This window comes from Leptonychotes weddellii, chromosome 8 (assembly GCF_054177405.1).
Source record: "Leptonychotes weddellii isolate Sample4059 chromosome 8, ASM5417740v2, whole genome shotgun sequence".
Lineage (NCBI taxonomy): Eukaryota > Metazoa > Chordata > Mammalia > Carnivora > Phocidae > Leptonychotes > Leptonychotes weddellii.
The window spans coordinates 66,470,823-66,493,908 of NC_138376.1; the positions used below are offsets into that span (position 1 = coordinate 66,470,823).

A 23,086-nucleotide genomic window follows, 5' to 3' on the forward strand; every position below is an offset into this window, starting at 1 on the left:
ATATTTCTCAGTACAAGCTTTAATGTTTTGTTTAGACTGCTGACCTTTCAGAAAATAGTGAACTGAGAGAACAAAACCTCACTTATAACTATATGCAGGCAAAATAACATTTTCTAACAAATTACTCATAAAAGCTAAATACATTTCCTGTGATATAAAAGCCAAATCGATTAAGATTTAGAAGACAAAACCAGTGACCTTTTAGAATACTTATAAGGAAAAAAATTTAAATTGTTTTCTGTTGTGATTTTTTTTTTTTTTTAAGATTTTATTTATTTATTTGACAGAGAGAGACACAGCGAGAGAGGGAACACAAGCAGGGGGAGTGGGAGAGGGAGAAGCAGGCTTCCTGTGAAGCAGGGAGCCCGATGCGGGGCTCGATCCCAGGATCCTGGGATCATGACCTGAGCTGAAAGCAGACGCTTAACGACTGAGCCACCCAGGCGCCCCCTGTTGTGATTTTAAAGGGAAATATTCTTCTGTAATATTGTCAAAATACGGTGATAAATATGAATATATTAAATCCATGAGACACATAACCAGGAAACCGCAATTTTCCTAATGCAAACCAGAGTGGGTAAAAAGCAATTTCCTCTTCCTAGTAAACAAAAATAGCAAATTTAATCCTGAATTTCTCAAATGCCTGACTCAAGGAAGGAAATAGGCTACGGCGATTTCTAGTTTGGCACAAAGTGACAATTTGCTTTTGATTCTGCTTGGACCTTACTCTACATAATCCCAGTTTTTTCCCACGGTAGATGTGAACTGTTTCCTTCTGTTGTTTGACTAGCGTTTTTCTTCCGTAAGAGACAATTTAGGTAAGTGGGGGTCTCAGCCTCTCCTGAGTGTCTACTTGTGTGACTCCAGTAATAGAGACACCAAAGAATATGTGCTGCTTTTCCCCAAATATTATAACGTCCTCTGCAGGCCCACCCACAGCAATGCCTGTGCTGAGTTCAGAAACTTCCAACCAGATGGCACACTTCAAAAAAGGTAATGACGCAGGGACAGTCAGTATGCTAAATAATAGCCCTAGCCACTTATCCTCATGCTAGAAAGCTTTGGTATTTAAAAAGTTTTAATATAAAGATTTGACTTATTGTAGTTCAAATACATAAACTGAACATCCAAGTACTTTAAACTTTGGGAACAAAACTTTAACATTCAAACAAGAGTATAGTTATGGGGTTTTTTTTGTTTTGTTTTAGAGGGCGGGTAGGGGATGAGGGAGAGGGAGAATCTTAAGCAGGCTCCATGCTCAGCACAGAGCCTGATGCAGGGCTCGATCTCACCACCCTGAGATCATGACCTGAGCCAAAATCGAGAGTCGGACGCTTAACTGACTCAGCCACCGAGGTGCCCCCACATGAGTATAGTTCACAGGGAATATCCAGAAAGGTAATTTGTTGTCTAAGCCAGAACACTGATAAAGATGCTAAAAAAAATGTGTTTCACCAGGAGTTCAAACCTGACCAACATTTTAATGAGCATGGTTCCATATGGGAGGAGAAATTGTTGTTTAGCCTGAGATTTATTTAGCACTCAAATGCTGTCCATTATTAAGATTATAATAATCTTAGCGTCTGGAAGATGAACATTCAATTTGCAGTGTTTTGCCCAATTTAAAAAACAAAACAAATCCCAAGTTAGGTTTTCTTGTAGTCTGGTATTTGTATCTTACAAACTTAAACCACAAATGCTCTTACATCTTTGACATATACCACTAGGAAGAACATCACCAAGTCATGGACTTCTACACCTCACGAAAGGATGATCTGTAGTGTCAAGATTTTAGATTTACTAGAAATTGCCTGTACTTGAATAGGTAGATCATGCTGCACAAAGAAAAGTGTTCTCTGTTCAGAGACTGCTCACAAATGCTTCTGTTCATCAAATGGCTTTGCAGTAGGTTAACTGATGTACAGCTATGTACAAATCTGATAATTAGCTCAAGCATTTTGAATTAGATTACCCGGCTGAAGAATATTCAGAATTATTTTGTCTTGTGGGCTGAGGCTGTGGGAGGGGCGGGTGGACCCTGGCAATGCAGGCAGGTCATGGACAAACGCCACCATCTGCTTCTCTCTCTCTGGCAGGCAGTCCGGTACTAGGTTAACCATTTATCATTCTGCAAAGTTTCTCCTACATTTTTCAGGTGCTGAGCAGATTCTTGGATTAACTTTTTAGATCTGTTCTGTAAAAGAACAGAGGACATCTGTCTATAGGACCGCCGATCCCACCTCTTCCATAAGCTTTCATTTTCACTAAAGTAATTGTTATAGATTTGGTTGGAATGTCCTCAAGTCAACTTCTTGTCTTCAATGTATTCTTCACTCTTTCTTCCTGTCACTGGAAGAGAATCTAATGCACCAAGGATCTTCCCTGATGGTTTCACTTCTTTCTATGTGGATGCTAAGGTAATTGCATTAGTTTCATCCAGACGTTGCCTCTTCTTTTTGTTAAGTTCCTTAATGTGTTCATTAAGCTTCTGTCTCTCCTCTTTCCAACAAAGATCTATATTACCGGTGGTGGTCTTTTCAGGGAATCCTTGGACTACTGGATCATGACACATCCGAAGAACCTACCTCAACAACCATCAGTAATGCAGAAGGATTTTTTTTCAGGAAAGGTCCAGGGTATCTTCTGAGGTCAGTATACATCCATATATCTCATACAATTTCTTAAAATAGTGATTTACACAGTATTATACGTCAGTTCTTTATCAGCAAAAAAATCAGTAAAGCCTTTACTAAAGTATAATTCACATATCACACATGCAAAATATATGATTCAACAGACTTTGGTATATTCAGAGTTGTGCAACCCACACCCCCAACTTTAGAATGTTTTCATTACCCAGAAAAGAAACCCCATATCCATTTGCAATTACTTTCCATGCTATCCACACCCTGGGAAACCACCTCTTTCTTCCTATTTTAGATGCTTCATATAAATGGAATCCTACAATATGTGATCTTTTGTGACTGGTCTCTGGTACATCCATGTATCAGTACTTCATTCCTTTTTATTGCTAGATAATATTCTACAGACATCTTATTTAATCATTTATCAGATAATGGGCATTTGGATTGCTTCTACTTCTTGGCTATTATGAATAATGCTATGAATATTCCTGTACAAGTTTTCTTATAGATTTTCAGTTCTCTTGGTTATAAACCTAGGAGGAAACTGCTGAACTGTTTGGTAACTTAATCTTTTAAGCAACTGACAGTCTGTGTTCCAAGTGGCTGTGCCATTTGTTATTCCCACAGCATGTATGAGGGGTCCAGTTTCCCTATATCTTTACCAACATTTGCTTAACTGTTTTTAATTATAGTTATTCCAGTGGATGTGGTACTGTTTCAATGTGGTTTTAATTTGCATTTCCCAGAGGGTTAATGGTAGTGCTGACCACTTGTACTGGTTTTTGCTGCTTGAACTGCTGACACATCCAAAAACATTTTCAAAATGCAGGGTATGTTTTTCAGTGTTAAGGCAATTGTTCTGATGTGCTTTTGTTTGCTCTGACATTGCCATGCTCCATGTTCTGACATTTTCCCAAGTACTGTACAGTTTGACTTGCTTTTAGGCTGCCCATCGAGTCTAATTAATACACATGGAAACTTTCAAAGTCTTTCAGAATAATGCTATCGTTAAGATTTTGCCAAAGCAAGGGTTTTTTCTAACTCTTTGAGCTGCATATTGCCTTGAGTAATCATCATCCGGATTGTATCCTGTAGAAGAAAGTGAAAGCTGGTCACTGTTTTACTTGGTTAAACAAGGTACGGCTCTATCATTTCATTTATTATTCAGGGACCAACACTGAGAATTGGAACCACTGTATTAGGAAAGCCCCAAACTGACAACAAAGGGTGCACAGTGTCTGACATGCTTTTGTAAACCCCAGTCGTCATACTTCCCAAACCATCATGCTGTCCTATTTATAATCTTTTCCTGTGTGTGTATGTATGGTTTAACAGAAAAGTCAGGTGATGCTACTGTAAAGATTGTAAAATTTCAATTATCATTTGAGTGGAAAATTGGTAACATTAAAGGAATGATCAAGATGTACGTACATCTCCATGATCCTTATATTCCAAAATGTCTATTAAACTTTAAAAAAAATAATAATACAAAATGGTCAGGGCCTGTCCTCACCATGATCTTGTTCTCACCTCTTGGGTGGCACTTTTGTTTCTTTTGAATTCTTCCCTTGCCCAGTCCTTCAGGTATTTTCGATCAGAATCATTTGGCACTTCCCGAATTGCTTGCAAAATCCTTCTGTAGAGAAGGAGAACTTGTTGCCTTCTCATGAACTGTAGAGGGGAGGAGAAATGTCAATTACAACTGCAAAATCTACAGCCCAGAGGGCTTTACTTTAGGAATCTACTAAATAGATGACTTCTCTTTGGTCCTCAATTTTGAAAAGGGCAAAAAAGAACTTCTAAGAAAAAGGCAAAAAGTGTATTTGGGCTGTTTGCTTACTCCTTTGTCAAACCTAAGAAACCCTTAACATCAAAAGATAACCAATGAGCAGAAAAAGAACTACCAGTTACTAGAGGCTGTAACTACAGTAACAGCACTTTTTTCTAAAACCAATGCAGGCAATCTCACTCTTTACCATAGCTCAGTACGACAGACATAACAGTCCTCACCGTGGCCAAGGCATTAAAGTTCCAAGAGACCCACAGCCCGCCCGCCTCACGAACCCAGGGCCAGAGGGCAGCCCCCTCCTCCCCGACCCTCCTCCCCACCCCCACCGCCGGCTTCCGCATCACGAAGTCCCGCCCCCGCGACCCACTCCGCAGGGTGGGCTGGAGGGAGAGATGGATAATTGAGATCAGATCCTGGAAAGGCTGGCGAAAACGGCGCTACCTGCTTTAGCGTTAGCGTCGCCGGTGGTAAGCGGGAGGTGGCCATTTCCTTCAGGTAGCCTCGGTCCCCCCCCCCCCAAGAGCTCCAGTGCGCAGGAGCGGAAGTGGGGGCGTAACCAAGGGGCAGGGCGAGCTGGGTTTCCTGGGAGACGGTTCGCGGCTTACACTTGGCCGCCAAATCCCCCCCGCAGTCTGGCTGAACTGAAGCGGTTGGAACTAGTAATGAGCTATAAAGCCTTGGGCAGTTTTATCCTAGAATACATTTTCTTGGGGGTGCGAGGGGATAGCAGTTCTTGCGTCACAAATAGCTGTGATAATAGGAGCGGTAAGGCAACTGGCACAGTTTCTGGCACTGTGGTTAGCTTTGAGAGTGAGGGGTGAAATTATTTGTGTATTCCTGTTGGCTTTTTAAATGTGTAGTTAGAAATAAAAGTTTATATGTTTAATTTTAATGTTTGTGTCCTCTTCATCTTTTGTTTTCATCCTGGTCTTTTCTGTTTGCAACCATTTTCCCTGTGGTGGCATCTTCCATGGTTGCCGTTAGTTATGTTCATCTTAAATGTAAGGTTATTTTACCAGCAAAAGCGGGTCTATTTGGGAATAGAGAATTGCATTTGGGGACATGCAAGCTATGGCAAAACTGCAGGCAAGTCCAATAAAGGAGAGGAACTTATTTTACAGAGATGTAAGTTGAGAGGGGTTATGAAAAGCCCATTGGGAAAAAGCAAGACTTCTCACGGTGTTGCAAGGGTAGTTGATTTCTTGCACACTGCGCCTCTCCCATCTTCCCCCCCCCTCCCCGCTTGGATCCTGTAATTGATGATCCTTTCCTGCTGATCTTCTGTTGGAGTCTGTTATTGACCATTCTTCCTGGGAGTGACATTGCGTGGCCCAGCTTTCCTTCCTAGCCTCCTGACTCTACTTCAGTGAAGTCTCCCTTTATTAATTTTCACATATTAATTCTTACGACGTTTTAAATGGCTGCTCCATTGGAGTTATAACAATTTTGTATCACTAAGAATGAGGAACTGAATGTCCCCACAACTTAAGCTTTTATTTCCTAATTGTTTTATCTTCCCAACACACACATGCCCTTAAGTTATGCAAGTAGGGTTGGTGAATCTTTGCTATATTTTGTCAAATAGAATGGTTCTGAATTAAAATACAGTCAAAAATGTTCATTTGGTTACCCATTTACTGCGCATTTACCTGATTGCCTCACTTGCCGGAATCCTTTGGTGCTCCCTTTTCCTAACTGTGCTCTTTTGGTAACTTCATCTCTCCTGGCCTCCTTCCTCATCTGTAAAGTGAAATAGGAAATAGGATCTACCTCAGAGTTGCATTGTATGTGATGCACTGAAAACAGGACCTGCCACATACACTCCAATGCCTAACTTTCTTGAACATTACCAGGCATTGTATGGGTGATGCTATGACTACTTTTTGAAGTTTTGTCTAATTGGCAATAGCAATTCATTTTCTTATAAAAATTAGTGAAATATCCCTTGCCACTTATTTTATGAATTGTCATGACTGGTCCATTTATGGCGATCAAGGTTTTTACAGTAAATTTATATGGCTTGTTTGCCTGTTCTTTAAAAAATTTGTTTATATAACTTTAAGAAGTCTCTGTATAGTCATGTATTTTTCTTTTGAGGCTTTTCAATTTCATTTTCTCCCCTTTAGAGCTTTGCAATTCTACATTATGTCTTCATTGTATTTACTCCACCTAGTTTGCTTTATGGCTTGATGTGGATGTCTATCTTTTTTCCAATTGCTAAACTATAATTTTGACACCATTAAATCCTTCTTGGGCTTTGATGCCCATATGGTAAATTTTTTTAGTGTCTGAACAAATTGTTCAGGATTATTTCATGTAAGACTAGTACATTTTATTATTTGGCAGGACTAACACCCTGTAGTTTCTCGAGAATCTTTTGTATCCTTTCCCTCCAAATCATCGTAAGATCTTTATTAAAATTGATAGTGTTGTCTTCTCACATTAATTTATAGATTTTTATACTAGTTCTTCCCATCCAGAAACATTCACTCATGTTAGACACAGTAGTACTGTCATGAGTCAGGCTCCCACTTTGGGCAGGAAGACCTAAGACAGGGAAACATACCTGAGGGCTTATCTACTAGGTAGGTGTTTCCAGAAGGGCACATTAGGTAAGAAAATTCCAAAGAACATATAGAACACTGGTATATTCTAGGACCTCTGGTTTGCTGTGACCAGATCAGCTAGTGGTGTGGGGATTCTGGGAGACAAAGGACAGGAGAGTAATACCTTCTTCACCATAGGGATCTCTTCACAAGAGGGAGCTCTAAAGTGACTTGTCTAGGATACCACCAAAGCAGCCCAGACTACAGATTAAAAACGCTCCAGCTGTAGCACAAGCAGAGCGGAAGGAAAGACAGGATAAAATAAATGTCTAAAAGACCGGACAAGATTGGTGTTTGGATAAAGACAAGAAAGTAAGCCAGCTCTGGAGTTTGAGCTCCAAAGGAGAGCAAGCCTACCCTCAGTGACTCCGTTCGTGATTCAGGTGTGTCCTGCTTCTTACCCCACCCCTAGCACAGTTCCTCCGAGGTCTCCTGGGACTGCTTCCATGCTTCCCAACCCTTTTCCTTCAGCACAAGCTGAAAAGGGGATTTTGGGGTACCAGCTTGGAAGCTCCAGCTTACATGGTACAATTTCAGAAGTAGATGATAGATCACATCCTGGTCAGAATGGTGGTGTCTTTCCCTACCCGACCCATCAGAGGCTACGACCAACGAAATGAGTGGAACAAACATGTCATCTGGAGCAAAATCTTTACAAGTCATTGTATTTTTCACCAACTTACACTTTCCTCTGCCGCCAGGCCAGCGTGCGGCAGCTCACCCACTGTGGACGTGAGACACAAAGGAGAAATCCTTATGGCAGTAAGCCACTGACCCTGTGTAGGCCCTGGCAGCCGCCTGATGGAGCAGACAAGATCGTTCCCCTAGCATACCTTTTATACACCTGTCGTGTTCCATTAAGAATGCTCACAAATTCTATCAACAGCGGTATATATTTAATAATCTTCAGAATATAACCTGCATAGCTTTTTAGAATAAAAAATGATATAACCTCAGGTACATGCTTTAGGACACTTGGTTAAACAACAAGCAATCTGTGTCTTTGATGACCACCTCAAAAGTGTGGCAAACTTCACAGTGTAACTTGAAAACAGATGTGGAGATAGACAATTACATCATGGCATGTTGTCTACAAAAGAACATTCTGACAACTTAAATAGAACACAGCACACAATTTCAAGTATTCACGCAGTGCTTCCTGACCAAGTAAAAACCGTCTAAAAACCATTGATGTATTTTGGGGAAAAAAAAATGTAGCTGCTTATTTTCTAAACACAGCATTTCTTTTCCAGAATGGGACTGGCTCAGTCCAGCTTAAAAGCAGTGGAGGAATGATTCTTCACCTTAATTGTTAAGGAAAAAAAAAAAAAAAAACAACAGCAGGGACTGTGGCACAGAAAGAATGAAATAACCAAAGGGAAAATCAGCTTTCCATCATTGCATAGTCTCCTGAAGCAGCAAATGTGAAGGACGACACAGAAAAACCACTTCATTTTTATACCATCCAGTGGTCATTTTTCCTATTACCTGGGCTCCCATGACATCTGGTTGCTTTGTAAGACCACATATACCCCAACCTTCCTATCCTCAAAGAGAAGGCAGTTACTGTCACCTGAAGCACAATGAAAAAACACACACTTGGGACTATAGAAAGCGGATGTTCAGTCTCTTGAGAGCATATGGATACACACTGTGGGCTTGGCAAGGTGGAGCCTTAAAGCAGGGTCAAAAGGGCAGCTGCCTTTAGTCCTTTGTCCAAAGGCCTGGGACAGTCTTATTCTCCTAGCCGTTTCTCCAGGTAGGTGTCCAGGGCTCCTGTGAAGGGAAAAGGCAGCCGGGCCCAGGCCTCCTCATAGGCCGGGCCTTCCAAGACCAGACACCTGCTACGGCTGTTCCTTCGCTGCCCTAGGTTTGTGACAGCTGGAGCCCAGGCAAAGCCGGGAGCCCCAGGCTTTCTCTAGCTCTGAAAGCACATTGTAAACTAAAATGTACACTGTAATACAAAACTTTCTGTAGCTATTAGGTGAATTTTTATAAATCAGATCTAAGATAAAAACATTTTAGAGCTGTGAGTTCAGAAGCACTTGTCCAAAAGAGGGAGCACTTGGCCTGAGGCGCCACGGTCTGACCATGGTTTACTGTGTTCCTTCCCTACGCGTGGTCGGAGGCTGCCACCAACTCAAACCACTGTCTCAGAGCATCGCTGAGCGTCTCGGGGAGCGCATTCACATCGCGAAGAATGATATAGAATGGGAATGGGAACTCTTCCATGTACGATCGGATTTCGGGCATCTCTCCAGGTCCTTTAAATATTGGTACTTTAATGTCCAAGATAGAATCCTGTCGACAGAAAACATTTTGATATAAAAAGAAAAACCAAACCAGTATCCTTGGCTAGCTCTTCCCTGATCTCTTTCGCTAACAATCTTTAGATCTCCTATATCAAACTCCTACATATAAAATTAGCTTTTATTACTAAGGAACAGTTTTCAGAACTCTTACTAAGGAGGCATATCTCTTTCTGAGCACCTTTTCCAGGAAAATAGACACTGAAAGGGAGGGAGAGGGGCAGACAAGAAAATCCAATTTTCCTATAAGGATATTCTCTCATTTTCTACTTGGAGTAATTCACAGTAAGTCTTCCAAACTTGTTGTCCAGGCTTTAATGGGACTTGCAGAGACAGTGCTGTCCCTGGAACAGAACTGCCCTGTGGGCATCTTTCACTTAGCAGCCCCTGCATCCTGCTCTGAGAAGGGCACTGCTGGGGTACAAGGACCTGGAATAGGCCGGTCTACAGCTCCAAGTGGACAAGGCCCAGCATCAAGGCTGCAGTGCCTGCAAGGACACAGTGCAGAGGGAAAGGATGACCCAGGAGAGGAGAGTTGGCACAAGTGGTCAGGAGGGTGGTCTCTGGAATCCGTCTGAAATTCTGGCTTTCCTACTCATTACCTGTAACCTGTGTTTCTGTCCTTCACTGTAAAGTGGGCATAATGATCCCTACCTCACTGGGTTATTCACAAAAAACTAACATAAAGTGCCTAAAACAGTGTCTGACAGAACATTAGTAGGAGTTACGATGGTGTGACCTAGGCCATATTTCAGATAGAACAGGCTGAAGGGAATCCCAACTTTTAGTAATCACTCACGCGGGAACTGGGATTGTCCAATACAACAAAAATGACAAAGATGCTAGCGTTCCGGGCAGCCTGGACTGCTGCCAGGACTCTGTCTTTGCCCTCGAGGAAAAGGCCACGTCCATCAGAGACCACCAGGAGGAGCTGTGCGGTTTCTATAGCAGAACATACAGCAGGAGACAAAACGGAAATCGCACTTTTAACAACTCAAACCTACTTGAAGACAAATTAGTGTAAGCTTTCTCTGTATCATTAACCAAACAGATGTTTGAAACTGATGAATTCTGGACATAAGCAAAAGGGACGTCTAAGTCTATTACTTCAGTTGCCCCAATCGGACATAAAGGCTGCACAAAGACATATGAAGCTTCTGTCAATAAAGCACTTTCCGTGTCACATTAGATCAATTTCATTGTATAGCAACATATGAGAAGTAAAACATTTATGGCTATAAAGTATAAAAATGGCAGTATTGAGGGGTGCCTGGGTGGCTTAGTCGATTAGGCATCCAACTCTTGATTTCAGCTCAGGTCATTATCTCGGGGTCGTGAGACTGAGCCCCACGTTGGGTTCTGTGCTGGATGGGGAGCCTGCTTATGACTCTCTCCCTCTCCCTCTGCCTCTTGCACCCCCTCAAAAAAAAAAAAAAAAAAAGAATATGGCAGTATTGAGTAGGCCATTAGAAGAAAGTGCCCAAATCAGAAACCTGGAACTGGGTCTTCCAAATTTCTTTTAACTAACTTGTGTATTTTTCTCTTCTTGACATTTAAATGAAAACTTAAGTAGAGGGGGCCATTAAAATAAATCATGAATAAAAGCGTTTAAAAAGTTTTAACTCTTAAAAAAAAAAAATTAACTCTAGTGTTTCCAGTGAAAGACTGTAGTGCTTGAGGGCAGGCCTCTTTCTCTGTGCAGGAAGTTCAGCAAGTATCAAGAGGTGTTAAAGACTTGCTTCAAACAAGAAGGTTCTCCATGATATAATCACGACTGAGAGATTTCAGAAAGAGCTGAAAGAAGAATTGGTGTGTTTCAAGCCCTAAATCAATCATCGTTGGATTAGCTGGTTTCTGAATTATGTCCCTCCTCTGCTTCTGTCACTAAAATATTATAGAATGTTCTTAATACTAAATTCCATACACCTTGCTCCTCCTTCACAACTCTGAACTCTAAGTATATACTAGTTCATAACAAAGAATAGTTGACCCTTGAACAACACGGGTCAGTACCGTGTGGGGAGGCCCACTTATATGCAGATGTCTTACTGTAACAGTACCGTGTATATATTTTCTCTTCCCTATGATTTCCTTAACATTTTTTTCTCTAGCTTACTTTATTGTAAGAATACAGTATAAAATACACATAATATGCACAATTGCTAATTAACTCTGTATGTTATCAGTAAAGGCTTCCCGTCAACAGTAGGCTATCAGTAACTAAGTTTTTGAGGGGTCAAAGTTATATATGGATTTTCAACTGTGCATGGGGTTGGTGCTCCTAACTGCCCCACCCCACCACCACATTGTTCAAGGTCAACTGTAGTTCTTTCCTATCTATTCCTCCATTGGTTGTAAGCATCATGGGTATGGGTTCAATAAAAATTTCTGAATGGATAAATGGTTGAGTACACAATGAGTGCCCACACCTCTCCAGCTCCTGCTTACCTTTTCCTAGAGAGCATACACTCTAAAAAAAGATGGTCATGGGGCGCCTGGGTGGCTCAGTCGGTTAAGCGACTGCCTTCGGCTCAGGTCATGATCCTGGAGTCACAGGATCGAGTCCTGCATCGGGCTCCCTGCTCAGCAGGGAGTCTGCTTCTCCCTCTGACCCTCCCCCCTCTCATGCTCTCTCTCTCTCTCTCATTCTCTCTCAAATAAATAAATAAAATCTTAAAAAAAAAAAAATTTAAAAAAATATAAAAAAAAAAAAGACGGTCATGGGTACAGTGTGTTGAAGGCAGCAGCTTGTGAATGCACACAACAGAAAGGCATTGTGTTGATAAAGACAAAAAGTGCAGCTCACCTGGACTGGCGTTGTGTGAGGGCTGCTGAGCAGCTGCAAACATGCTGGCCACGGACTCGAGAAACTAAACCAGAACCAGAGACAGGCCGTTATTAAACTACTGAAACTCTCTTCCCGTTGTCATGGAGACTGAAATTACTCCTGACTTTTAAGTGACGATCAAGTAAGCTTCTCAGATCTAGAGGCAATGACACGGCCCCTTCCAGCCGCCTGTACGAGGCAGGGACGATCCTTGCCCTGTTGGCATCTATCCTTAGGTACTGGCGCCCTCCAGCACAGACCTGTGTCTCTGCCACACACACCAGGAGTGTTCTGTAACACACCCGAGAGGAAAAGAAATACTTCCCCTGGGGGTAAAGAGAAGACATCAGTAATGCCCCCAAATAAACAAAACAGCTATCTTCTCTCAGAAGAAAACAACTGAGCAGGAAAAGGCAAGAAAACACAAAATGTCTAGTGTAGCATAAAGAAAGTGGGCTAAATCAGGGCAAACATGAAGAGGACAGAATTATCATCCTATGCTGATGTCATCCTGAGCAAGTCACTGGCTGTTCTTACATCCTTTCTTTAGGCTAAATTAAATGGCAGAGAAAAATTGGCCCAATGAAGGGTACAGGAAGATGGTTTATTTTTGCACAAGTTCCAAATCTGTCAAAAACTAGGGAGCCAGAAAAATTAGTGACATACTGTTAATCTTTGAGGAACAGAGGAGTAAGTCATACCTGATGGGTGCCAAGGAAGTTTCTATTCCAGTGGTGTCTTAGGCTGAAGTTTAGAACTATTCTCCATTGGAAATTTTACCTGTCCTAAAACCATACTGGGGAGGAAAGAGTGCTAAAAATTATGTCTCTGGGGCACCTGTGTGGCTCACTCGGTTAAGTGTCTGCCTTCAGCTCAGGTCATGATCCCGGGGGTCCTGGGATTGAGTCCCAAAGGAACCCAAGCTCCTGCTCATCAGGGAGCCTGCTTCTTCCTCTCCCTCTGCCCCTTCCCCCAACTCGTGCTCTCTTGCTCTCAAATGAATAAAATCTTTAAAAAATTTTTTTAAAATTAAAAAATAAAAATTATGTCTCTCCCACACTTGCTTAAGAATGACTGTGCAGAGGACACTGATGTTGTCAGCATACCTGAGCAATCTTGGTTTTCTTTTGTTGGAATTTGCAGAGTCGCAGAATCTGGGACCCTGAGGAATCACTGAACTGTTCATGGAATGGATGTAACAGCTTTACGGACTCTCCAAAACTAGAGAGAGAAAAACCAAATACAATGGGAGTTAATTTTTGTGTGATCAACATAACAAAAGGAGGTTGATTTTCCCACTGGGATTAGAAGGCACCCTTACCTGCACACGGCAATCTGACCCACTTCCAGGAGGGTTAGAGCATTTCCAATCACCGCCAAAGATTCAAATGCCAGCTATGAAATAGAAAGTTAAGGGTTGAAGGAATCAGAATATCCTCTAGATCAGTGCCTCTCGACCTTTTTTATACCAAGAGTCCCACAGAAAATGTTATTTTTGCATGACCCACAGGGAACATCAACATGGCTATTCACAATCAACCCAGAGGCCATGGTGGCCCTAGAGCCCGGCTAATACTACATATCTCGAAACCCAGAATCCATTACACGAGTAGCAATGGTCTGCTCTAGACATCATCTAATAAAAGTGATCCTAGGAGACTTGGTCCCTAGAATTTTCAGAAGTTTTCCCGGGGGGCTGGGGGGAATACTACATAAAAAGTAATCTCTTATTGGTTAAAAATTTTAAAAATCAATTTATTTTAACCCATACGTAAATGACAATACAGTTTTAGAATTCAAATTTCATTAAAAAGATGACACTTGTAGCAACTAACATCTACTGAACATGTATCAAGTGCTAGGCATTAAACTTAATCAAACTCATTTAATTTTCACAATTCTGTATGAAGTACTGTTACAATTCTCATTTTTCAGAAGATGAAACTGATACATAAGAAGTAAATAATTGGTCAACATCGTGAGGTAAAAAGTGAGGAGCTTGGACCTGAACCTGGGTTCAGAGGTCACTCTCTAACTTTTTCCGACAGAGCACATGTAGAGATTTAGGTTGCTCATTGGTTCATACTAGGTAATAGCATCACTGCAAAAAACATCCCTCTTCAGTGGCCATAATGGTGGTAGCCTAAGTAATTCCATTCAGGCTCTTAAGCCTTGTGAATACTAACAGAGCACTAACTCCAGATAATTTCAGACTTAAAAAGATGTACACTGAACCCTTTAAAAATCAGTAATATTCAGATATTATATGTTGTACAAGATCATTAAAAGATAGTTTAACAGTACACTGCATTTTGTGGAAAATAAACATTGTCAGAGTTACTCTGCTGCAGCTAGAGCACAGCAAGCTAAAAAACAAAACAACTTAAAAGGCCTCCAACAGCAAGGGACCAAATTATTTGAGACATCCTGAAACTGCCCTTTTGACTTCTTTTAAAAATTTTAGGTCTTCTCAAACATGGTATCACATTCTCAGAACAGTACTTGGTATTTCAAAGTGCTTTTTGCCAGAACATATTTAAAACTTTTTGGTGGCCATGGAGCATGGCTTGGTGTCAACTACTCATCAAATTAGCTCTGTGCTTCCTTACCTGTTTGGTATGGTTGTCCACCATGCTAGAAGAGTCATCGATGGCCAAACAAATCTGATACTGGCGTTTACTGGGCTTGGTCCTTCGAAGCCAAATCTTGTCTTTCCGAAATTGACTAGCAATGTATGGAATGACCTTCCGCATATTTAGCCGCTTCCCAGTTCGATAGTCTCCTCTATTAAATTTATCCAAATGGGGTCAAGATTAGTTAACAACGGCTCATCCTCTGATATATTTTTTTTTTAAATAAAATCCATTGTAATACCTTATAATCAGTAATACCAAATAACCAGTAACCTGGCACACTCAAGTGTCACTGTCAATTGAGACTTAAGGGCAGCCAGAAAAGCTGGATATGTATGTGGCAATAATAATTAGGTCCTTCCAGGAAAGCTAAGACACATTTTAAAAATTAGGAAAATATGTTTGCACTGATTAAATCTTAGACTCTTTTCTGTTCAGAAACTATGAGTTTGGATAAATCTTTGAAAAGATCTAGGTGAGTAACACGTGCAGCAAGCCCATACACCCATGCAAAGGCTCAGCCAATTTTCCCATCAGATGTTAATGAATCAAAGGAACTGCATTCATACCGAACTTCAAAGACACCTCGGTGTTTCCAGATAACATGAAAAAGTGTACGGAATAACATACTGGTGCCTGTGCAGCTCAAATGGCCACCACAAGCCAGCACTTTAAGTGGTTAAGGTGGTGACCCTGCCATCTTGTCAGGGCACTGTGAGTGAGTCCAATGGAGAAAACTTACTTCAGCTTGGCTGCCTGGGTAGGCTCTAATATAAGACGAAGCTGCTCACACAGCTGTTGTGAAAGAGGCGCAGTTAAGGCCAGGTAACTCTGCCACATCTCAGCTGCAGCCTTCTCCTGTGACAATAAAGTGGAAGTTACCCAGAGAACATCAGAGCCAGCCAAAGTCATTAACGGCAAGATGAGGCTTGAAACAGAGCGGTAGAAAATGACCTGCATGAACTTCGTCAACAGAAGCTAACTTGAGACCTTCTCTTAGCAAGCCGCCAGCTAGTTCACGTCCTTAAAAATGTCTCCTCTTCTACCAAAACCACAACCCTCGGTTCCAAATGAGAAAGGATGAAAAGGCAGAAAATAATGGAATTTATGACCAAATCAACACTTTATTTTCACCACCTACAAAGGCACTTTGTGTGGGTGGGAAACTGTGGATGGTTAATGATCCAGCCACGTAACTGTGGGCTCTCAGGGTCATGTTTCAAAAGCAAAAGTGACGAGTGCAAATCTCTGAATGGTGTGATAATTTCCTAGACACAAAGCTCCAACTATGGCAGAGCCCTCATACAGGTCTGTAGTAGGAATGATGATTGCAGGCACAAAATACAAACATGTACATATACAGTAAATTTAGGATGTAGAGTCCTAATTAAAAATGAAGCTTCTGGTTAATCCATGCTACCACATTAAGTCAGCCAGCAACATTCCAGGTGGCCTACTCTGAGGATGACACATTTTGACCCATTTTATAATCACTGTCCTATCTGTTCTATTATAGAATGAACAACAAATTAAAGGACATAAATACATCAGCTTTTCTGTTTTAATTAAGCTAAATATCGAGTGGCAAAGTACGCAGAAAGCAACGGATAGACTTAGGCTCCATATACTCAGTCCCTTCTACAAAGGTAATTGGTGCTAAGAACCTGTTAAGCTTGCTGTATCTTTAGAAACAAACAAAAAACCAACCAAACAAAAACACAAGATTATCTTATGAAAAGACCAGTGACTTACTTCTTCTAGGTTTCCAGATTCATGTGGCTGCCACATTTCCAGCTGTCTCTCCAGCTCCTGTCTTAGCTCACTGATATCTTTTAAAAAGGGCTAAGAAGAAAAAGCCACAGATAAGAGGCAGCCTAGGTTGAAATCACCAACTCATTATCACTGGCTGCCTTCTTCCAAGCAGTATGAACTATAAATACATACCCCTAAGAAACAAAGCTTAAGCAATTTAATGGCACAATAAGAAGATGCCAGACAACTAGTCTTCTTTTGCTTCCCATTTGGCAGAGACAAGATAAAGGAAATTTTACCATTTAGAAGAAATCCATCCAGCAAAATAAAAACAAAAAACCCACAAAACTATTAATATCAAAATGTTCTTTGATTAATCGAGACTGCTATTAAGTCAAACGACTAGGGAAAACTCCATTAAATCTGCTCTTCCTAAAATGCAGGCATTAATAATGCCAAAGATTTTCGCTACTTCATCAGCGTAAACTGCGAACTGTCCCTACAGCTTCTCGCACAAGGATGCTGGACATGATCAATGGGACAGCCTGAGGCTGGAGGACCAGACCCACCATCATGGTCAGGTCAGGACAGACCACCCACTATGACCCTGGGATGAACTGCTGGAACAGTGTTATCTGTTTCGAGAAAACTGGTCATACCAACTGTTTTCCTAAAAACTTTGATAAGGATAAGATACCCCCAAACAACCAGATGTTCCATGAAGTTCTAAAGACAAAAATTTAAAAGCAGTTTATAATTACATTTTATTAACTTATTAAAACAGTAATTTGTGAACATTTTTGTACCTGGAAAACTGTGTCCATGAGGAACTGATGGGCTGTGTGAATGGTTGAATCTCGGCTTCTCTCTGGTTTCTCCTTCTCTGTCTCTTCATGTGATAGGTTGGTCCTGGGATCTTGGTCTTCTGTTTTAACAGCTTGGGTCTCCACCTCCATCTCATCAAAGCCTATTTGCATAAAGGACAGAGTTTTACTTACCATACAATTACAGAGACTGAGCCTTCACGACTGCCTGCCTAACAACTACTCAAACCTCACTCCTTCAGTCCCCACCAAATTTCTACATATGGGCTCCACATGTTCCTTGTCTTTGGGTCAGTCACTGCCAATTCTGACTCCCCTAACCTCCCCTCCTCCCCACTGTGATCTCAAACGCAGCTGTTCTGCAAAGAAGGGAAATGGGGGAGACTCCCATTGCCTTGTAGAACTGTGTGATTCTTTAAACTACATGCATATAGAACTTTGATAAAAATAAAAACTAAAATAAAGTCATAGTTCCATTCTATTTATGAGGAAACTGAGGCAAAGAAAATATTAATAATTAGCCACAACCTATAAGGTAAGGAAGAGGCAAAGTCTGGATTTTCAATTTTCATCAGAGCTGTGCCATTCCCACTGTCATATAATAGCTGGGCATTGACCGTTCTAAAACCCAAGAGGACAAGAAGAAAGCAGGAAAAAAAGGTTTTTGAGTTGGGCAAGTTCTTTTGAATTTGCATTTATTCCACTGCTGATAAGGTTATTTTTTAATGTGTTAAATCCATAGTTTAGCTCTTTTTTCCTTTTTTTTTTTCTTTTTTAAAGATTTTATTTATTTTTGACAGAGAGAGAGAGTATAGAGAGTATACAAGCAGGGGAAGCAGCAGGGCAGAGGGAGAGGGAGAAGCAGGCTCCCTGCTCTACAAGGAGCCCGATGTGGGGCTCGATCCCAGGACCCCGGGATCGTGACCTGAGCCAAAGGCAGACGCTTAACCGTCTGAGCCACCCAGGCGCCCCTCTTTTTCTTTTTTTAATATATTGCCTAGTAAAAGCACTTGGTCAACTCTGAAATGGAACTATATGTAAGAAGTTTGGTTACTTTTTCACATGCATTTTCCCCATTCTATTTCTTTAAATATTTTACTGCATTTTATGCTAATATTCTATATTTTCACATAACTGAAAACCCTTCTCTAATAATCAAAGAGTGTATCTTCTGGCCATAACTGAAGTGTACTATTTTGTTTTCTACATATTTAAAGAAGACTGAAGGCATTTTGTCTGAATCTCAGGTTTCTGAGGTCTTCTTGAAGGACAGTGGCGGCAAGACCACTCTGCCACCTTTGACTCCCAAGTGAAATACAGTGGAATTATCACAGGCACACGAACACCTACGCCATGGGTTAGGATGGGGAAAGAACCAACCAGATCAGACCACATTACAAGAGAAGTGACTTTTCTAAGTCAGGGAGCTTAGGGGGGATCTGTTCACTACAGGGCTCACCAGGGCTCGCTGTGGTCCCTGACGTGACCTCCTCTGGCTTTATCTGCTCTGTGTCTGCTGCTCGGAGTTCCTCCTCCTCCGTGTCCACGAAGGTATCCTCTATCTCCTCCTCCTGATCCCTGCTGGAATCTTTTGCAGACTGTTGCTGCTCCTTGCTGGCCACATCTGCCAATACAGCACACAGACACATAAACAGCCTAGGTCTTCCCAGAACAAAGTAATCAAGAGTGGGTATAGTTCGTCATTTTTAGCCTCCAAGATTCTATTCATGCTGGTTCTCCGCTGACCAGCTATGAGGCATGAACATGGTACTTCGCTTCTCTGCCTTGGATGACCTACTGACCTACTGATGTAACTGCCTATTCTCTACCACAAAAATAGGATGCTTAGCTAGGTTTTTACTGCTATTACAAGAAACTGAACCAGAAGAAACAGGCTGGACACATGACTCAGAGCAGCTAATGGAATTATCCTCCATTACCAAGTTATGAGTGGAAACTGTAATGATTAAGAGTATAACACAGGACACAGAAAAACCAATGTTGAGGATGAACTCTGTGATCTTGGACAAGTTCTTAAACTTGTTTGGTCTCAGTATGCTCATCTATAAAATGGAAATATTGTAGCTCCTAAGATTATTGGAGAAATTTCATGATCATTCAGCAACGACTCAGAATAGTGTTTGGTACAAAGCAAGAGCTCGATTCATGATAGCAATTATTACTACTGTTTTATTTTTCTAAAAAGTGAAGATAGAAAAGAAATGATGCTCATAGATAAATATTGTCAACACTAGTTTATATGTTAGGAATAAAACATTAAAAAGTCACCAAGAGATTATTTTTTTCTCTTTTCACTTATGGGAAAAACAAACATTTCTAGTTCACAGCTCTAGCCGGTGCAGAGAGTGACCTCACAGTGACTCTGAAGGAATGTCCAGTACTCAGAAACCCTGAGATTAGCACTAGGTTTGGATGTGGCAAACTGTTATCAAGGATATGTAAAAGACTTACACCAGACCCCGAAACCCTGAACACTTGCACTTGCCACAGATACCTTTTTATACAAAACCAAACTGCATTCCTGCGTAATTCTTATTAAAGAGAAAATAGTTAAAAAAAAAAAAGCCATTACCCATCCCTAAGATGAATTTGCTTATCTGCTGGGCACATAGTCATGCAGCTTAAATTCTCAGACAGCTCAGGGACCAAAGTAGAAGCCTTCCCTGAACCATACCGTACGTCTGTGCATCATAAGGGTCACTGCCTTCTTTAATGTGCTCAAACGCATCCGCATCCTCCACCTGGGCCTCAGGTTGGGCTGGACCCTGCTCAGTGTGGCTCTCCATATCCACAGTCCTCAGCCGCTTATGCACATGCTCATTGTGATCACCCATGGAGCGTTCATTGTCAGCTTGTCCAGGTTTCCTCTTGAAACTCTGTGGGGATAGGTGGAAATTCATTAGAGCTGTGTCTGTAATGGCAAAACGACTAATATCCATCCACAGGGGGCAGGTTAACTAAGTGAGGCACAACCACAGAAAAATGGAATTCAGTGCAGCTGTTAAGAATGGGCAGATCTCGGGTGCCTGGGTGGCTCAGTTGGTTAAGTGACTGCCTTCGGCTCAGGTCATGATCCTGGAGTCCCGGGATCGAGTCCCGCATCGGGCTCCCTGCTCGGCAGGGAGCCTGCTTCTCCCTCTGACCCTCCCCCTCTCATGTGCTCTCTGTCTCTCTCATTCTCTCTGTCTCAAATAAATAAATAAAATCTTAAAAAAAAAAAAAAAAGAATGGGCAGATCTCTATACACAAATATAGAACGATCTGTATGATATACTTTATATCTGAAACAAAGGCAAGGAAGAAACAGACATCCATAAGTTACATATGCAAAAATATGTGTAAAACAAGACAAAACTGGTACCACCAATCTTCTCTTGTGTGGCTTGAGGACAGGAATAAGATGGAAGCTTTTTAGGGGATTGCTTTTTATATATGAACTTCATTTCATGTTCATGAATTATACCCCATTCAAAAAAAACCCTAAGTTTTAGGAACGCCTGGGTGCCTCAGTCAGTTGAACATCTGACTCTTGATTTTGGCTCAGGTCTTGATCTCATGGATCATGAGATAGAACCCTGTGTCAGGTTCTGCGCTGGGCATACAGTCCACTTGGAATTCTCTCTTTCTCTGCCCCTCGCCCCACTCACACTTGTGCTCTCAAATAAATAAAATCTTTTTTAAAAACCTAATTTTTAAAGCACAGAAGAGTAAGGACAGGGAAGAAAGACTGGCTAGTACTGGGCAATAGCAGCCAACACCTGGCTCTTAGGCTGCATACAGGAATAGGGAGGGGGCTGTGTGTGTGTGTATGTGTGTGTGTGTCTACACACCCCCACAGGGAAGAAGCCCAGGGTCCTGATTTGCTTGCGATGGCTGCCATCATGTTTGGTGAGACAGCCAAGCCTGGGGGCATTGCTGTTTTTAAACCACTGTACTCAGGGCATCTTTTCCCAGGCAAACTGCACCTAAGTTCAGCTGAAGAGGGCTAGAGACCTGTGTGTTTTTCCTGGTCTGTTTCTGGGAAGCCAACCGGGCGATGAAGTTGGATTCATGGCCTTCTGCCTGGTTTGCGTCCGCAGCTCCACTCCCGTGTTCCTATGAAATCCAAGCCACAAGAGAATGAGGGTTGGAAGATGCTGTACGAGCACCTGGTTACTGCGCCATATTGCAAAAAACTTCTCCATTATTCTCTGAGTCATACAATACCTGCCTCCCTGCTCTGGAAACTCACCCATGACTAAGGCCTGGACTGTGGGCAAAAGCAAGAGCATCTAGATATAGATGTTACCCTCTTGAGTGACTTTGCTGTGTAAGGCTGATTAGTTCCTTGTTTCCAGGACTGTAATGGCTTACTCTGAATGCAGGACAGACCTCAACCAGAAACCATGCTTTGCCATCAACCACCTATGTACCCCTGAGACTGTCATTTCACTTTACTGCGGCTTATTTAACTCAAATATAAAATGGAGAAAGTAGTAACAACAATCAGCTGTCTTAGAGGACTATTATGAGGACTTGAAGTAATGAAAATGCTTAGCACCTACCTAATGGGTGCTCAATAAATGTGGTGGGGGGTGTACAAGAAGTATAAGCAGGTATTATTACTGGTGAGAAAACTGCACTCAAAAAAGCTTAAGGAGCTGTTCAGAGTTACCACTGTAAGCAGCAGGTCCTCTGACTTTCAGTGCTCTTTCCACAGCATGCCAGTGGCCTGAACTGTGGTCATAAACAGAACATATAACTCTGGCTCAAGGAACAAAGTGCTTTGCTTTTTAAATTAAAACTTTTAGAGGGGCGCCTGAGTGGCTCAGTCATTTAAGCATCAACTCTTCATTTTGGCTCAGGTCATGATTTCAGGGTTGTGAGATTGTGTCCTGGGTTGGGTTCTGTGCTGGGAGCTGGAGCCTGTTCAAGATTTTCTCTCTCCCTCAGCCCCTCCCCCTACGTTCATGTGCTCATTCCCTCTCCCTCTCTTAAAACAAACAAACAAAAAAACCCCTTTAGAGCCTGGTGGACAGCAAGGAAAAGGGAACTACTATTAGAAGCACAGTACTGGCTCTAAAGTCTAAATTCAACCTATCTTTACTTGGGGGCTTTCTAAAAAATAACATGAACCTGATTCTGCCATGAAGAACTACCAGTCTAACAGCTCTTTCTCTTTAAGCAGAATACTTAAGTCCGGCGTGTAGCCAATATTCTAGGGTCTGTTCTGAGATGCACATAAAAGTAGGTATCCAATCACTTTCTCAAAGGATGGAAGATGAGCTCTTTAGATGTCAACAGAACAACATCACACATATACCAACTACTGCTAAATAGATGGTGATTTCACCCAGGGAAAAGAGACCCTCCTAGAGGCAGCCGCAGAGGTAATGAGGGCCTATCACCTCCTTTCCCTGCTCCTTCTCAGGTGCGGCTCCAGCCAGCTCCACAGCCTGTGCGCTTTGCACGCTCTCCAACCCGGTCTGCCCACAGGAGTCGTGCTCTTTCCTCTCCGTGGCCTCTGGCACCTGCTCCCCTGTGTCTGAGTTCTCCCCGTCTTCTTCTTCTTGCTTCTGCAAGGTAAGCAGACACCACACTGACATGCTCTGGGGGAAGAATATGAGGCAGCGGGGTGGATGGGGGTGGGGGGGTGGGGGGGTTCCTGCAACAAGCAGGTGCCCTACTCCTCAGCATGCAT

At 41.9% G+C, this 23,086-nt stretch overlaps 2 protein-coding genes across 2 annotated transcripts in view; both read right to left on the bottom strand.

Annotated features, from left to right (window-relative positions):
• Positions 1 to 3: 3 nt before the first annotated feature.
• LYRM2 (LYR motif containing 2) lies at positions 4 to 4,976 on the bottom strand. The gene is made up of 3 exons (XM_006733704.3): positions 4,876 to 4,976; positions 4,176 to 4,316; positions 4 to 3,734 (listed from the first exon to the last, which is right to left on the bottom strand). The coding sequence occupies exons 1-3, from the start codon at positions 4,918 to 4,920 to the stop codon at positions 3,654 to 3,656; spliced, it is 267 nt and encodes an 88-aa protein (XP_006733767.1). The 5' UTR covers positions 4,921 to 4,976; the 3' UTR covers positions 4 to 3,653.
• Positions 4,977 to 7,914: 2,938 nt separating this feature from the next.
• MDN1 (midasin AAA ATPase 1) overlaps positions 7,915 to 23,086 on the bottom strand; it is a 158,771-nt gene continuing 143,599 nt past the window's right edge. Inside the window, exons 90-102 of the mRNA XM_081828637.1 lie at positions 22,794 to 22,961; positions 21,400 to 21,501; positions 20,081 to 20,282; positions 18,845 to 19,009; positions 17,368 to 17,528; positions 16,562 to 16,651; positions 15,552 to 15,667; positions 14,786 to 14,960; positions 13,498 to 13,571; positions 13,283 to 13,397; positions 12,156 to 12,219; positions 10,149 to 10,291; positions 7,915 to 9,341 (exon numbers count right to left, since the gene is read on the bottom strand). Coding sequence (XP_081684763.1) covers positions 9,153 to 9,341; positions 10,149 to 10,291; positions 12,156 to 12,219; positions 13,283 to 13,397; positions 13,498 to 13,571; positions 14,786 to 14,960; positions 15,552 to 15,667; positions 16,562 to 16,651; positions 17,368 to 17,528; positions 18,845 to 19,009; positions 20,081 to 20,282; positions 21,400 to 21,501; positions 22,794 to 22,961 — 1,764 coding nt within the window. The 3' untranslated portion in view covers positions 7,915 to 9,152. The remainder of the gene's footprint in view (positions 9,342 to 10,148; positions 10,292 to 12,155; positions 12,220 to 13,282; positions 13,398 to 13,497; positions 13,572 to 14,785; positions 14,961 to 15,551; positions 15,668 to 16,561; positions 16,652 to 17,367; positions 17,529 to 18,844; positions 19,010 to 20,080; positions 20,283 to 21,399; positions 21,502 to 22,793; positions 22,962 to 23,086) is intronic.